The sequence below is a fragment of the Bombina bombina genome, chromosome 11 (genome assembly GCF_027579735.1).
Source record: "Bombina bombina isolate aBomBom1 chromosome 11, aBomBom1.pri, whole genome shotgun sequence".
In the NCBI taxonomy this organism is placed as follows: Eukaryota; Metazoa; Chordata; class Amphibia; order Anura; family Bombinatoridae; genus Bombina; species Bombina bombina.
Window position 1 is genome coordinate 48,890,848 of NC_069509.1, and position 13,668 is coordinate 48,904,515.

The following is a 13,668-nucleotide window of genomic DNA, read 5'->3' on the forward strand; positions in this document are numbered from 1 at the left end:
ACTGTCATTTAAGGAATTTGATCAATTTTGCTTTATATGTTGTTTTTTCTATTACATATTGCATGATGTCCCACGTTGAAACTGAGTCAGAAGATACTTCTGGAAAATCGCTGCCTGGGGCTGGAGCTACCAAAGCTAAGTGTATCTGCTGTAAACTTATGGTATCTGTTCCTCCAGCTGTTGTTTGTACTGTTTGTCATGACAAACTTGTTAATGCAGATAATATTTCCTTATGTACTGTTACATTACCTGTTGCTGTTCCATCAACATCTAATACTCAGAGTGTTCCTGCTAACATAAGAGATTTTGTTTCTAAATTCATTAAGAAGGCTATGTCTGTTATTCCTCCTTCTAGTAAACGTAAAAAGTCTTTTAAAACTTCTCATTTTTCAGATGAATTTTTAAATGAACATCATCATTCTGATTCTGATAATGGTTCTTCTGGTTCAGAGGATTCTGTCTCAGAGGTTGATGCTGATAAATCTTCATATTTATTTAAAATGGAATTTATTCGTTCTTTATTTAAAGAAGTCCTAATTGCATTAGAAATTGAGGATTCTGGTCCTCTTGATACTAAATCTAAACGTTTAGATAAGGTTTTTAAATCTCCTGTAGTTATTCCAGAAGTTTTTCCTGTCCCTAGTGCTATTTCTGAAGTAATTTCCAGGGAATGGAATAATTTGGTTAATTCATTTACTCCTTCTAAACGTTTTAAGCAATTATATCCTGTGCCATCTGACAGATTAGAGTTTTGGGACAAAATCCCTAAGGTTGATGGGGCTGTCTCTACTCTTGTTAAGCGTACTACTATTCCTACGGCAGATGGTACTTCCTTTAAGGATCCTTTAGATAGGAAAATTGAATCCTTTCTAAGAAAAGCTTACTTGTGTTCAGGTAATCTTCTTAGACCTGCTATATCTTTAGCGGATGTTGCTGCAGCTTCATCTTTTGGTTAGAAGCTTTAGCGCAACAAGTAACAGATCATAATTCTCATAGCATTTTTATTCTTCTTCAACATGCTAATAATTTTATTTGTGATGCCATCTTTGATATCATTAGAGTTGATGTCAGGTATATGTCTCTAGCTATTTTAGCTAGAAGAGCTTTATGGCTTAAAACTTGGAATGCTGATATGTCTTCTAAGTCTACTCTGCTTTCCCTTTCTTTCCAGGGTAATAATCCTTTTCGTTCCTTTCGTCACAACAAGGAACAAAAACCTGATCCTTCATCCTCAGGAGCGGTATCAGTTTGGAATCCATCTCCAGTCTGGAATAAATCCAAGCCTTTTAGAAAATCAAAGCCAGCTCCTAAGTCCACATGAAGGTGCGGCCCTCATTCCAGCTCAGCTGGTAGGGGGCAGATTACATTTTCTCAAAGAAATTTGGATCAATTTCGTTCACAATCTTTGGATTCAGAACATTGTTTCAGAAGGGTACAGAATTGGCTTCAAGATAAGGCCTCCTGCAAAGAGATTTTTTCTTTCCCGTGTCCCAGTAAACCCAGCGAAGGCTCAAGCATTTCTGAAATGTGTTTCAGATCTAGAGTTGACTGGAGTAATTATGCCAGTTCCAGTTCTGGAACAGGGACTGGGGTTTTATTCAAATCTCTTCATTGTACCAAAGAAGGAAAATTCCTTCAGACCAGTTCTGGATCTAAAAATATTGAATCGTTATGTAAGGATACCAACATTCAAAATGGTAACTGTAAGGACTATCCTGCCTTTTGTTCAGCAAGGGCATTATATGTCTACAATAGATTTACAGGATGCATATCTGCATATTCCGATTCATCCAGATCACTATCAGTTTCTGAGATTCTCTTTCCTAGACAAGCATTACCAGTTTGTGGCTCTGCCGTTTGGCCTAGCTACAGCTCCAAGAATTTTTACGAAGGTTCTCGGTGCCCTTCTGTCTGTAATCAGAGAACAGGGTATTGTGGTATTCCTTATTTGGACGATATCTTGGTACTTGCTCAGTCTTCACATTTAGCAGAATCTCATACGAATCGACTTGTGTTGTTTCTTCAACATCATGGTTGGAGGATCAATTTACCAAAAAGTTCATTGATTCCTCAGACTCAGGTAACCTTTTTAGGTTTTCAGATAGATTCAGTGTCCATGACTCTATCTTTGACAGACAAGAAACGTCTAAAATTGATATCAGCTTGTCGAAACCTTCAGTCACAATCATTCCCTTCGGTAGCCTTATGCATGGAAATTCTAGGTCTTATGACTGCGGCATCGGACGCGATCCCCTTTGCTCGTTTTCACATACGGCCTCTTCAGCTCTGTATGCTGAACCAGTGGTGCAGGGATTACACAAAGATATCTCAATTAATATCTTTAAAACCGATTGTACGACACTCTCTGACATGGTGGACAGATCACCATCGCTTAGTTCAGGGGGCTTCTTTTGTTCTTCCGACCTGGTCTGTAATTTCAACAGATGCAAGCCTTACAGGTTGGGGAGCTGTGTGGGGGTCTCTGACAGCACAAGGGGTTTGGGAATCTCAGGAGGTGAGATTACCGATCAATATTTTGGAACTCCGTGCAATTTTCAGAGCTCTTCAGTCTTGGCCTCTTCTAAAGAGAGAATCGTTCATTTGTTTTCAGACAGACAATGTCACAACTGTGGCATACATCAATCATCAAGGAGGGACTCACAGTCCTCTGGCTATGAAAGAAGTATCTCGAATTCTGGTATGGGCGGAATCCAGCTCCTGTCTAGTTTCTGCGGTTCTTATCCCAGGTATAGACAATTGGGAAGCGGATTATCTCAGTCGCCAAAAGTTACATCCGGGCAAATGGTCTCTTCACCCAGAGGTATTTCTTCAGATTGTTCAAATGTGGGGACTTCCAGAAATAGATCTGATGGCCTCTCATCTAAACAAGAAACTTCCCAGGTATCTGTCCAGATCCCGGGATCCTCAAGCGGTAGCAGTGGATGCATTGTCACTTCCTTGGAAGTATCATCCTGTCTATATCTTTCCGACTCTAGTTCTTCTTCCAAGAGTAATCTCCAAAATTCTGAAGGAATGCTCGTTTGTTCTGCTGGTAGCTCCAGCATGGCCTCACAGTTTTTGGTATGCAGATCTTGTCCGGATGGCCTCTTGCCAACCGTGGACTCTTCCGTTAAGGCCAGACCTTCTGTCGCAAGGTCCTTTTTTCCATCAGGATCTCAAATCCTTAAATTTAAAGGTATGGAGATTGAACGCTTGATTCTTAGTCAAAGAGGTTTCTCTGACCCTGTGATTAATACTATGTTACAGGCTCGTAAATCTGTATCTAGGGAGATATATTATAGAGTCTGGACGACTTATATTTCTTGGTGTCTTTCGCATCATTTTTCCTGGCATTCTTTTAGAATTCCGAGAATTTTACAGTTTCTTCAGGGTGGTTTGGATAAAGGTTTGTCTGCAAGTTCCTTGAAAGGACAAATCTCTGCTCTTTCTGTTCTTTTTCACAGAAAGATTGCTAATCTTCCTGATATTCATTGTTTTGTACAAGCTTTGGTTCGTATAAAACCTGTCATTAAGTCAATTTCTCCTCCTTGGAGTTTGAATTTGGTTCTGAGGGCTCTTCAAGCTCCTCCGTTTGAACCTATGCATTCATTGGACATTAAATAACTTTCTTGGAAAGTTTTGTTCCTTTTTGCCATCTCTTCTGCCAGAAGAGTTTCTGAATTATCTGCTCTTTCTTGTGAGTCTCCTTTTCTGATTTTTCACCAGGATAAGGCGGTGTTGCGAACTTCTTTTAAATTTTTACCTAAGGTTGTGAATTCCAACAACATTAGTAGAGAAATTGTGGTTCCTTCATTATGTCCTAATCCTAAGAATTCTAAGGAGAAATCATTGCATTCTTTGGATGTAGTTAGAGCTTTGAAATATTATGTTGAAGCTACTAAGAATTTCCGAAAGACTTCTAGTCTATTTGTTATCTTTTCCGGTTCTAGGAAAGGTCAGAAGGCCTCTGCCATTTCTTTGGCATCTTGGTTGAAATCTTTAATTCATCATGCTTATGTCGAGTCGGGTAAAACTCCGCCTCAAAGGATTACAGCTCATTCTACTAGGTCAGTTTCTACTTCCTGGGCGTTTAGGAATGAAGCTTCGGTTGATCAGATTTGCAAAGCAGCAACTTGGTCTTCTTTGCATACTTTTACTAAATTCTACCATTTTGATGTGTTTTCTTCTTCTGAAGCTGTCTTTGGTAGAAAAGTACTTCAGGCAGCTGTTTCAGTTTGAATCTTCTGCTTATATTTTCAGTTTTTTTCTTTATAAGATTTAAACTTTATTTTTGGGTGTGGATTTTTTTCAGCGGAATTGGCTGTCTTTATTTTATCCCTCCCTCTCTAGTGACTCTTGCGTGGAAGATCCACATCTTGGGTAGTCATTATCCCATACGTCACTAGCTCATGGACTCTTGCTAATTACATGAAAGAAAACATAATTTATGTAAGAACTTACCTGATAAATTCATTTCTTTCATATTAGCAAGAGTCCATGAGGCCCACCCTTTTTTTGTAGTGGTTATGATTTTTTTTATATAAAGCACAATTATTCCAATTCCTTATATTTATGCTTCGCACTTTTTTCTTATCACCCCACTTCTTGGCTATTCGTTAAACTGATTTGTGGGTGTGGTGAGGGGTGTATTTATAGGCATTTTGAGGTTTGGGAAACTTTGCCCCTCCTGGTAGGAATGTATATCCCATACGTCACTAGCTCATGGACTCTTGCTAATATGAAAGAAATGAATTTATCAGGTAAGTTCTTACATAAATTATGTTTTTGGGTTTAATGTCCCTTTAATATAACTGTGTTGGTTATGCAAAACTAGGGAACGGATAATAAACGTATAATAAACAACAAAAATTCTGGTGTTGACTGTCTTTTTAATTTGAATTTGAAATGAGCAGCAGAATATTTTCTGACAAATTTTCAAAGTTAATCCAATGGTCTACCCCTTTGTATCATGTGACAGCCACCAGCCAATCAGCAAGCACTATCCAGGGTGATGAACCAAAATGGCCTGGCTTTTTCAAATAAAGATAACAAGAGAATGAAGAAAGTATAATATATTATATTAGGAGTAAATTAGAAAGTTGCTTAAAATCCCATGCTCTATCTGAATCATGAAATAAAAAATTTGAGTTCAGTATCCCTTTAATAGGTTTATAAGCACAGATACATTGCAGTAGGTCACTGGGTCCCTAATGTGACACTACATAAAAGCTTTACAAGGCGAATAACTATCTCCAGATTTTATTTGCAAAACTCCTTAGTTGTATGTACAATCTGTGACAAATGCACTTTTCAACCACCGGGTGGCAGCCTAAGAGCTAGCACAGTGATGGCTGCTCATTGAGCTGAGCGACTGGCTGTTAAATTCTAGAAGAGTTATTTCATTCCGCAGTTTCGTTCACTGCCGAATGCAGGGGCTGCTTTTGGTATTCGGCTCTTTTTAGAGCCAAATATCCTCTTGTGCAGGTGAAAAACACTAAGATCTGGATTTGCACACAGCCTCCAACTGAATGAAACTGCTGAATGCACTAAATTCTAAATAATAAATACAGGCGCTGTGGAGGAAGCCAGCCAGCAGCATCCGTAGCGTCACATTTAAGGTGGGGAATTATTCATTGGACCTAGCCTGCATTGTAATGGGCATATGGGCTGCGGCAGGAGACTGCGGACCCAAGGTCAGTGACCGATTGCCGGATGGGTCAGTCCTCCCCTGGTATTGAAACATTTCATCACCTGACCAACAGGGCAGTTAACTTAAAATCGCACTTCCACGTTCCAATTTACAGCAATGCACTAGTGGGAGCTAGCTGAACACATCTGGTGAGCCAATGACAAGCCACCCATCACCAGCTAACTTCCATTAATGCACCGCTGCTCCTGAGCCTACCTAGGTATGCTTTTCAACAAATGATACCAAGATAACAAAGATAATCTGATAGTAGAAGTAAATGTATACTATGCATATATAAACATTTATTAATGGGACATGATACTCTAATGTTAAAGCACTTAAAAGTGATGCAGCATAAGTGTGAAAAGCTGACTAGAAATTATCATCTCATGAGATCACAGTAAAGAAAAAGTGTGGTAAAACTGATTGGCTGTTTGTTCTTGATTCTCTAATGTGAAAGCAGTTGAAAGTGATGCAGCATATCTGTGAAAAGCTGACTAGAAAACATCATATGAACAACTCTATATAAAAAGGAAAATATTTTACCTCAATATATATTAAGCAGCCAATCAGGATGTCAGTCCCAGGACTTTTGCAAGGGGTATCTGGCATGTGCAGGCAAGTCATGTTATTTCTATTCTTAGTTTATGGAAGTTTACTTTGAAATCTCATGATATAGTAAAGAAGTGTGATAAAACTGATTTTTCATGACATGCCGCTATCAGAAGCTGAAGGACAACTAAGCACAAAGCACTTACCATTGTGAGCTTAAGAGTTCTTGAGGTAAAATATCTTCCATTTATACATAGAGATATTTAGGTGATAATCTCTTGTCAACTTTTTACATTTATGCTGCATCACTTTCAAGTAATTTAGTACGTGAGTTATGTCCCTATAAATGTCCATTTAAACTCACTAACAATATTTATTGTTGCATTTGTAGCAATATTGCTTAGCATTACTTCAAATGAATCTGACTCTTCAGTAATCTTTTACTCTAATATAAGATTTCGGTTGATTAGGTCTATTCCTTTGCACTCACCGGAGACTGTAGAGATAGCTGATGCAGTATGGGGAAAGGTGTCCAGTGTATGGGTTCCATGGGCCAACTTGATACAGACACGTCACTTGCTTTGCCAGAATCGATCATCAGATCATTGACGCTGCTGCAGCTGGTCTCCAACCTACGAGCCAAAATTCAGCAATACACAGTTACTCGAGTATTTGCTGTTCCTGCCAGCACTGAAGAACACCCAGCAACAAGATATTTAATTTGTTATATAAACTATACTCAGTATTATTAAAATGGCATGTTTGTTTATTGAGTTTCTATGTAGCACGAACAATGGCTGAATGAATTAGAGTTTCATCAAATTATTTAAAAAAAAAAAATCTCAGAAAACATAAAACTTTACTTCTATGGTTCCCTTCCTTTTGGAATCTGAAAAACTAAGAATTTAGGGGTTAATTGCAATTCTTAAGAATAAAATATCTAATAACTTGCAGTGGGAAAAAAACATTATAGTTTGTGAGGATTTTTCTAGATATCACTAATTTATTTTAAAGGGACGCTGTACGCAAAAAAATTCTTTCATGATTCAGATTGAGCATGAAATTTTAAACAACTTTCTAATTTACTCCTATTATCAAATTTTCTTCATTCTCTTGGTATCTTTATTTAAAATGCAAGAATGTAAGTTTAGATGCCGGCCCATTTTAGGTGAACAACCTGGGTTGTCCTTGCTGATTGGTGGATAAATTCATCCACCAATAAAAAATTGCTGTCCAGAGTACTGAACCCAAAAAAAGCATAGATGCCTTCTTTTTCAAATAAAGATAGCAAGCGAACAAAGAAAAATTGATAATAGGAGTAAATTAGAAAGTTGCTTAAAATTGCATGCTCTTTCTGAATTACAAAACAACATTTTTGGGTTCAGTGTCCCTTTAAGGATTGTGATCTATCCCTTAGTTGGTAAAGTTTTATGATATAAAAAGCACATGGGTTCACAATTTTTTTTTTTTCTGTACAGGGCCAGACAGTAAATATTTTCAAGACACAGAGGCAAAATCAAGGATATTATGTAAGTACTTTTATAGCATGAGAGAAACAAATTTCCACAAATCTTTATTGACAAAAGTCCAAATATGTCAAACAAATGAGTTACTCACAAACTTACTTTGGATGTACCCTCATTTTCTCCTGTTAAGTGTAGTCAGTCCACGGGTCATCCATTACTTATGGGATTATATCTCCTCCCTAACAGGAAGTGCAAGAGGATCACCCAAGCAGAGCTGCTATATAGCTCCTCCCCTCTACGTCATACCCAGTCATTCTCTTGCACCTAACTAATAGATAGGACGTGTGAGAGGACTGTGGTTGTTAAACTTAGTTTTTATTTCTTCAATCAAAAGTTTGTTATTTTAAACGGCACCGGAGTGTGTTGTTTTTTCTCAGGCAGCATTAGAAGAAGAATCTACCTGAGTTTGTGTATGATCTTAGCGGACGTAACTAAGATCCATTTGCTGTTCTCGGCCATTCTGAGGAGCGAGGTAACTTCAGAACAGGGGACAGCGGGCAGGTTCACCTGCAAGGAGGTATGTTGCAGTATATTATTTTCTAAGGAATGGAATTGACTGAGAAAATACTGCTAATACCGATGTAATGTAAGTACAGCCTTAAATGCAGTAGTAGCAACTGGTATCAGGCTGATATGTATGTATGTTTACACTGAAGTATTTCTGGGGAATGGCACTTCACTAAGAAAATACTGTATACATATAACTTTTAGCCTATTCTGCAGTGAGAGCGGCTAGAAGCAGGCTTTTTAATAACATTTCATAATTTATATTTAAAACGTTTACTGGCATGTTAATCGTTTATTTATCTGAGGTACTTGGTGAAAAAAATTTTGGGCGTTATTTTCCACATGGCTGTCGTTTGTTTTGAATTAAATCAGTTTACTGAGCTTCCCCACTGTTGTATTATGAGTGGGAGGGGCCTATTTTGGCGCTTTATTGCGCAGTAGAAATTCAGTCAAAGTCTGCCTTTTTCTCCCTGCATGATCCAGGACGTCTCTACAGAGCTCAGGGGTCTCCAAAACTAGTTTTGAGGGAGGTAATCACTCACAGCAGACCTGTGAGACTGTGCTTTGACTGTGATAAAAACGCTTATATTTTCAATTGTTATCCGTTTTTTTGGTATTAAGGGGTTAATCATCCATTTGCTAGTGGGTGCAATCCTTTGCTAACTTAATGCATTTACTGTGAAAATTTGGTTTCTATAACTAATCCGGTTCATTGTTATTTCAACTGTGACAGTTTTTGTGTGCTTCTTAAAGGCACAGTAACGTTTTTTATATTGCTTGTAAATTTATTTGAAAAGTATTTTCCAAGCTTGCTAGTTTGTTTAAACATGTCTGACACAGAGGAATCTCTTTGTGCAATATGTTCAAAGGCCAATGTGGAGCCCAATAGAAATTTGTGTACTAATTGCATTGATGCTACTTTAAATAAAAGCCAATCTGTACATGTCAAGAAAATTTCACCAGACAACGAGGGGAAAGTTATGCCGACTAACTCTCCTCACGTGTCAGTACCTGCATCTCCCGCTCAGGAGGTGCGTGATATTGTGGCGCCAAGTACATCAGGGCGGCCATTACAAATCACTTTACAAGACATGGCTAATGTTATGACTGAAGTTTTATCTAAATTGCCAGAACTTAGAGGTAAACGCGACCACTCTGGGGTGAGAACAGAGTACGCTGATAATGTTAGAGCCATGTCTGATACTGCGTCACAATTGGCAGAACATGAAGACGGAGAGCTTCATTCTGTGGGTGACGGATCTGATCCAAATAAACTGGACTCAGACATTTCAAATTTTAAATTTAAGCTTGAGAACCTCGGTGTATTATTAGGGGAGGTATTAGCGGCTCTGAATGATTGTAACACGGTTGCAATCCCAGAGAAATTATGTAGGCTGGATAGATACTATGCGGTACCGGCGTGTACTGACGTTTTTCCTATACCTAAGAGGCTTACAGAGATTATTACCAAGGAGTGGGATAGGCCTGGTGTACCCTTTCCCCCCCCTCCTATATTTAGAAAAATGTTTCCAATAGACGCCACCACACGGGACTTATGGCAGACGGTCCCTAAGGTGGAAGGAGCAGTTTCTACTCTGGCTAAGCGTACCACTATCCCGGTGGAGGATAGCTGTGCCTTTTCAGATCCAATGGATAAAAAGTTAGAGGGTTACCTTAAGAAAATGTTTACTCAACAAGGTTTTATATTACAACCCCTCGCATGCATTGCGCCTGTCACGGCTGCGGCGGCATTCTGGTTTGAGTCTCTAGAAGAGACCATTAGCTCAGTTCCATTGGATGAAATTATAGACAAGCTTAGAGTCCTTAAGCTAGCTAATTCATTTATTTCTGATGCCGTAGTACATTTAACTAAGCTTACGGCTAAGAATTCCGGATTCGCCATTCAGGCACGCAGAGCGCTGTGGCTAAAATCCTGGTCAGCCGATGTGACTTCTAAATCTAAATTGCTTAACATACCTTTCAAAGGGCAGACACTATTCGGGCCCGGTTTGAAAGAAATTATCGCTGACATTACTGGAGGTAAGGGCCATGCCCTGCCTCAAGACAGAGCCAAACCAAGGGCTAGACAGTCTAATTTTCGTGCCTTTCGTAACTTCAAGGCAGGAGCAGCATCAACTTCCTCCGCTCCAAAACAGGAAGGAACTGTTGCTCGCTACAGACAGGGCTGGAAACCTAACCAGACCTGGAACAAGGGCAAGCAGGCCAGAAAACCTGCTGCTGCCCCTAAGACAGCATGAAGTGAGGGCCCCCAATCCGGAAACGGATCTAGTAGGGGGCAGACTTTCTCTCTTCGCCCAGGCTTGGGCAAGAGATGTCCAGGATCCCTGGGCGTTAGAGATCATATCTCAGGGATATCTTCTGGACTTCAAAGCTTCTCCTCCTAAAGGGAGATTTCATCTTTCAAGGTTGTCAGCAAACCAGACAAAGAAAGAGGCGTTTCTACGCTGTGTACAAGATCTTTTACTAATGGGAGTGATCCACCCGGTTCCGCGGTCGGAACACGGACAAGGGTTTTACTCAAATCTGTTTGTGGTTCCCAAGAAAGAAGGAACCTTCAGACCAATTTTGGATTTAAAGATCCTAAACAAATTCCTAAGAGTTCCATCGTTCAAAATGGAAACTATTCGGACAATCTTACCCATGATCCAAAAGGGTCAGTACATGACCACAGTGGATCTAAAGGATGCCTACCTTCACATACCGATTCACAAAGATCATTACCGGTACCTAAGGTTTGCCTTCCTAGACAGGCATTACCAGTTTGTAGCTCTTCCCTTCGGGTTAGCTACTGCTCCAAGAATCTTTACAAAGGTTCTGGGTTCTCTTCTGGCGGTTCTAAGACCGCGAGGAATATCGGTAGCTCCGTACCTAGACGACATTCTGATACAAGCGTCAAGTTTCCAAACTGCCAAGTCTCATACAGAGTTAGTACTGGCATTTCTAAGGTCACATGGGTGGAAAGTGAACGAAGAAAAGAGTTCTCTATTGCCACTCACAAGAGTTCCCTTCTTAGGGACTCTTATAGATTCTGTAGAAATGAAAATTTACCTGACAGAGGACAGGTTAACAAAACTTCTAAATGCTTGCCGTGTCCTTCATTCCATTCCACACCCGTCAGTGGCTCAATGCATGGAGGTAATCAGCTTAATGGTAGCGGCAATGGACATAGTACCCTTTGCACGCCTACATCTCAGACCACTGCAATTGTGCATGCTAAGTCAGTGGAATGGGGATTACTCAGATTTGTCCCCTATGCTGAATCTGGATCAAGAGACCAGAAATTCTCTTCTATGGTGGCTCTCTCGGCCACATCTGTCCAAGGGGATGCCCTTCAGCAGGCCAGATTGGACGATTGTAACAACAGACGCCAGCCTGCTAGGTTGGGGCGCTGTCTGGAATTCCCTGAAGACTCAGGGATCATGGACTCAGGAGGAGAGTCTCCTTCCCATAAATATTCTGGAATTAAGAGCAGTTTTCAATGCCCTTCTGGCTTGGCCTCAGTTAGCAACTCTGAGGTTCATCAGGTTTCAGTCGGACAACATCACGACTGTGGCTTACATCAACCATCAGGGAGGGACAATGAGTTCCCTAGCGATGATGGAAGTCTCAAAGATAATTCACTGGGCAGAGTCTCACTCTTGCCACCTATCAGTGATCCACATCTCAGGAGTGGAGAACTGGGAGGCGGATTTTCTAAGTCGCCATGCCAGACTTTTCATCCGGGGGAGTGGGAACTTCATCCGGAGGTCTTTGCCCAAATACTTCGGCGTTGGGGCAAACCAGATCTGGATCTCATGGCGTCTCGCCAGAACGCCAAACTTCCTTGTTACGGATCCAGGTCCAGGGACCCGGGGGCGGTTCTGATAGATGCTCTGACAGCACCTTGGGCCGTGGAGCTTAAACTTAGTTCTTAACGTTTTGCAGGGTGTTCCGTTTGAACCCCTTCATTCCATTGATATCAAGCTGTTATCTTGGAAAGTTCTGTTTTTAATGGCTATTTCCTCGGCTCGAAGAGTCTCTGAGTTATCGGCCTTACATTGTGATTCTCCTTATCTGATTTTTCATTCAGACAAGGTAGTTCTGCGTACTAAACCTGGGTTCTTATCTAAGGTAGTCACTAACAGGAATATCAATCAAGAGATTGTTGTTCCATCATTGTGCCCTAACCCTTCTTCAAAGAAGGAGCGTCTTCTGCACAATCTGGACGTAGTCCGTGCCCTGAAATTTTATTTACAGGCAACTAAAGATTTTCGCCAAACTTCTTCCCTGTTTGTCGTTTATTCTGGACAGAGGAGAGGTCAAAAAGCTTCTGCTACCTCTCTCTCTTTCTGGCTTCGTAGCATAATACGTTTAGCCTATGAGACTGCTGGACAGCAGCCTCCTGAAAAAATTACAGCTCATTCTACTAGAGCTGTGGCTTCCACTTGGGCCTTTAAGAATGAGGCTTCTGTTGAACAGATTTGCAAGGCTGCAACTTGGTCTTCACTTCACACTTTTTCCAAATTTTACAAATTTGACACTTTTGCTTCTTCGGAGGCTGTTTTTGGGAGAAAGGTTCTTCAGGCAGTGGTTCCTTCCGTGTAAAGATCCTGCCTGTCCCTCCCGTCATCCGTGTACTTTTAGCTTTGGTATTGGTATCCCATAAGTAATGGATGACCCGTGGACTGACTACACTTAACAGGAGAAAACAAAATTTATGCTTACCTGATAAATTCCTTTCTCCTGTAGTGTAGTCAGTCCACGGCCCGCCCTGTTTTTTATGGCAGGTCTAAATTTTAAATTAAACTCCAGTCACCACTGCACCCTATAGTTTCTCCTTTCTCGTTTGGTTTTGGTCGAATAACTGGGTATGACGTAGAGGGGAGGAGCTATATAGCAGCTCTGCTTGGGTGATCCTCTTGCACTTCCTGTTAGGGAGGAGATATAATCCCATAAGTAATGGATGACCCGTGGACTGACTACACTACAGGAGAAAGGAATTTATCAGGTAAGCATAAATTTTGTTTTTATTGTGAAGAAACTGCTGTAATGAGATTCTGTTTTTACAAATGTTATTTTTTTTCTCACTGTTTCTTTCCTTTCATCAGTGCTGGATTGGCCTGCTGGGATACCAGGACTTTTACTGGTGGGCCACTGTCACCATAGGGCCACATCCTTGGTCAGGGAGGTTATAGAACAAGCCTTGTGCACATGTGTAGCACATTTCTACAAGGCTGCCTGTGGTGGCAGAATAGTGCCCCCTAGGCAAGGTGGGGGGGGGGGGCTGCTGGGTCCAGGCTTTAAAGGGATAGGAAACCCCAACATTTTCTTTTATGATTCAGATAGAACATACAATTTTAAACAACTTTCCAATTTAATTCTATTATCAAATTT

At 40.4% G+C, this 13,668-nt stretch overlaps 1 protein-coding gene across 1 annotated transcript in view; it reads right to left on the reverse strand.

Annotated features, from left to right (window-relative positions):
• LOC128642116 (mucin-3A) overlaps window positions 1-13,668 on the reverse strand; it is a 156,677-nt gene that overhangs the window by 29,260 nt on the left and 113,749 nt on the right. The window contains exon 9 of the mRNA XM_053694789.1: window positions 6,732-6,873. Within this exon, the coding sequence (XP_053550764.1) occupies window positions 6,732-6,873 (142 nt within the window). The remainder of the gene's footprint in view (window positions 1-6,731; window positions 6,874-13,668) is intronic.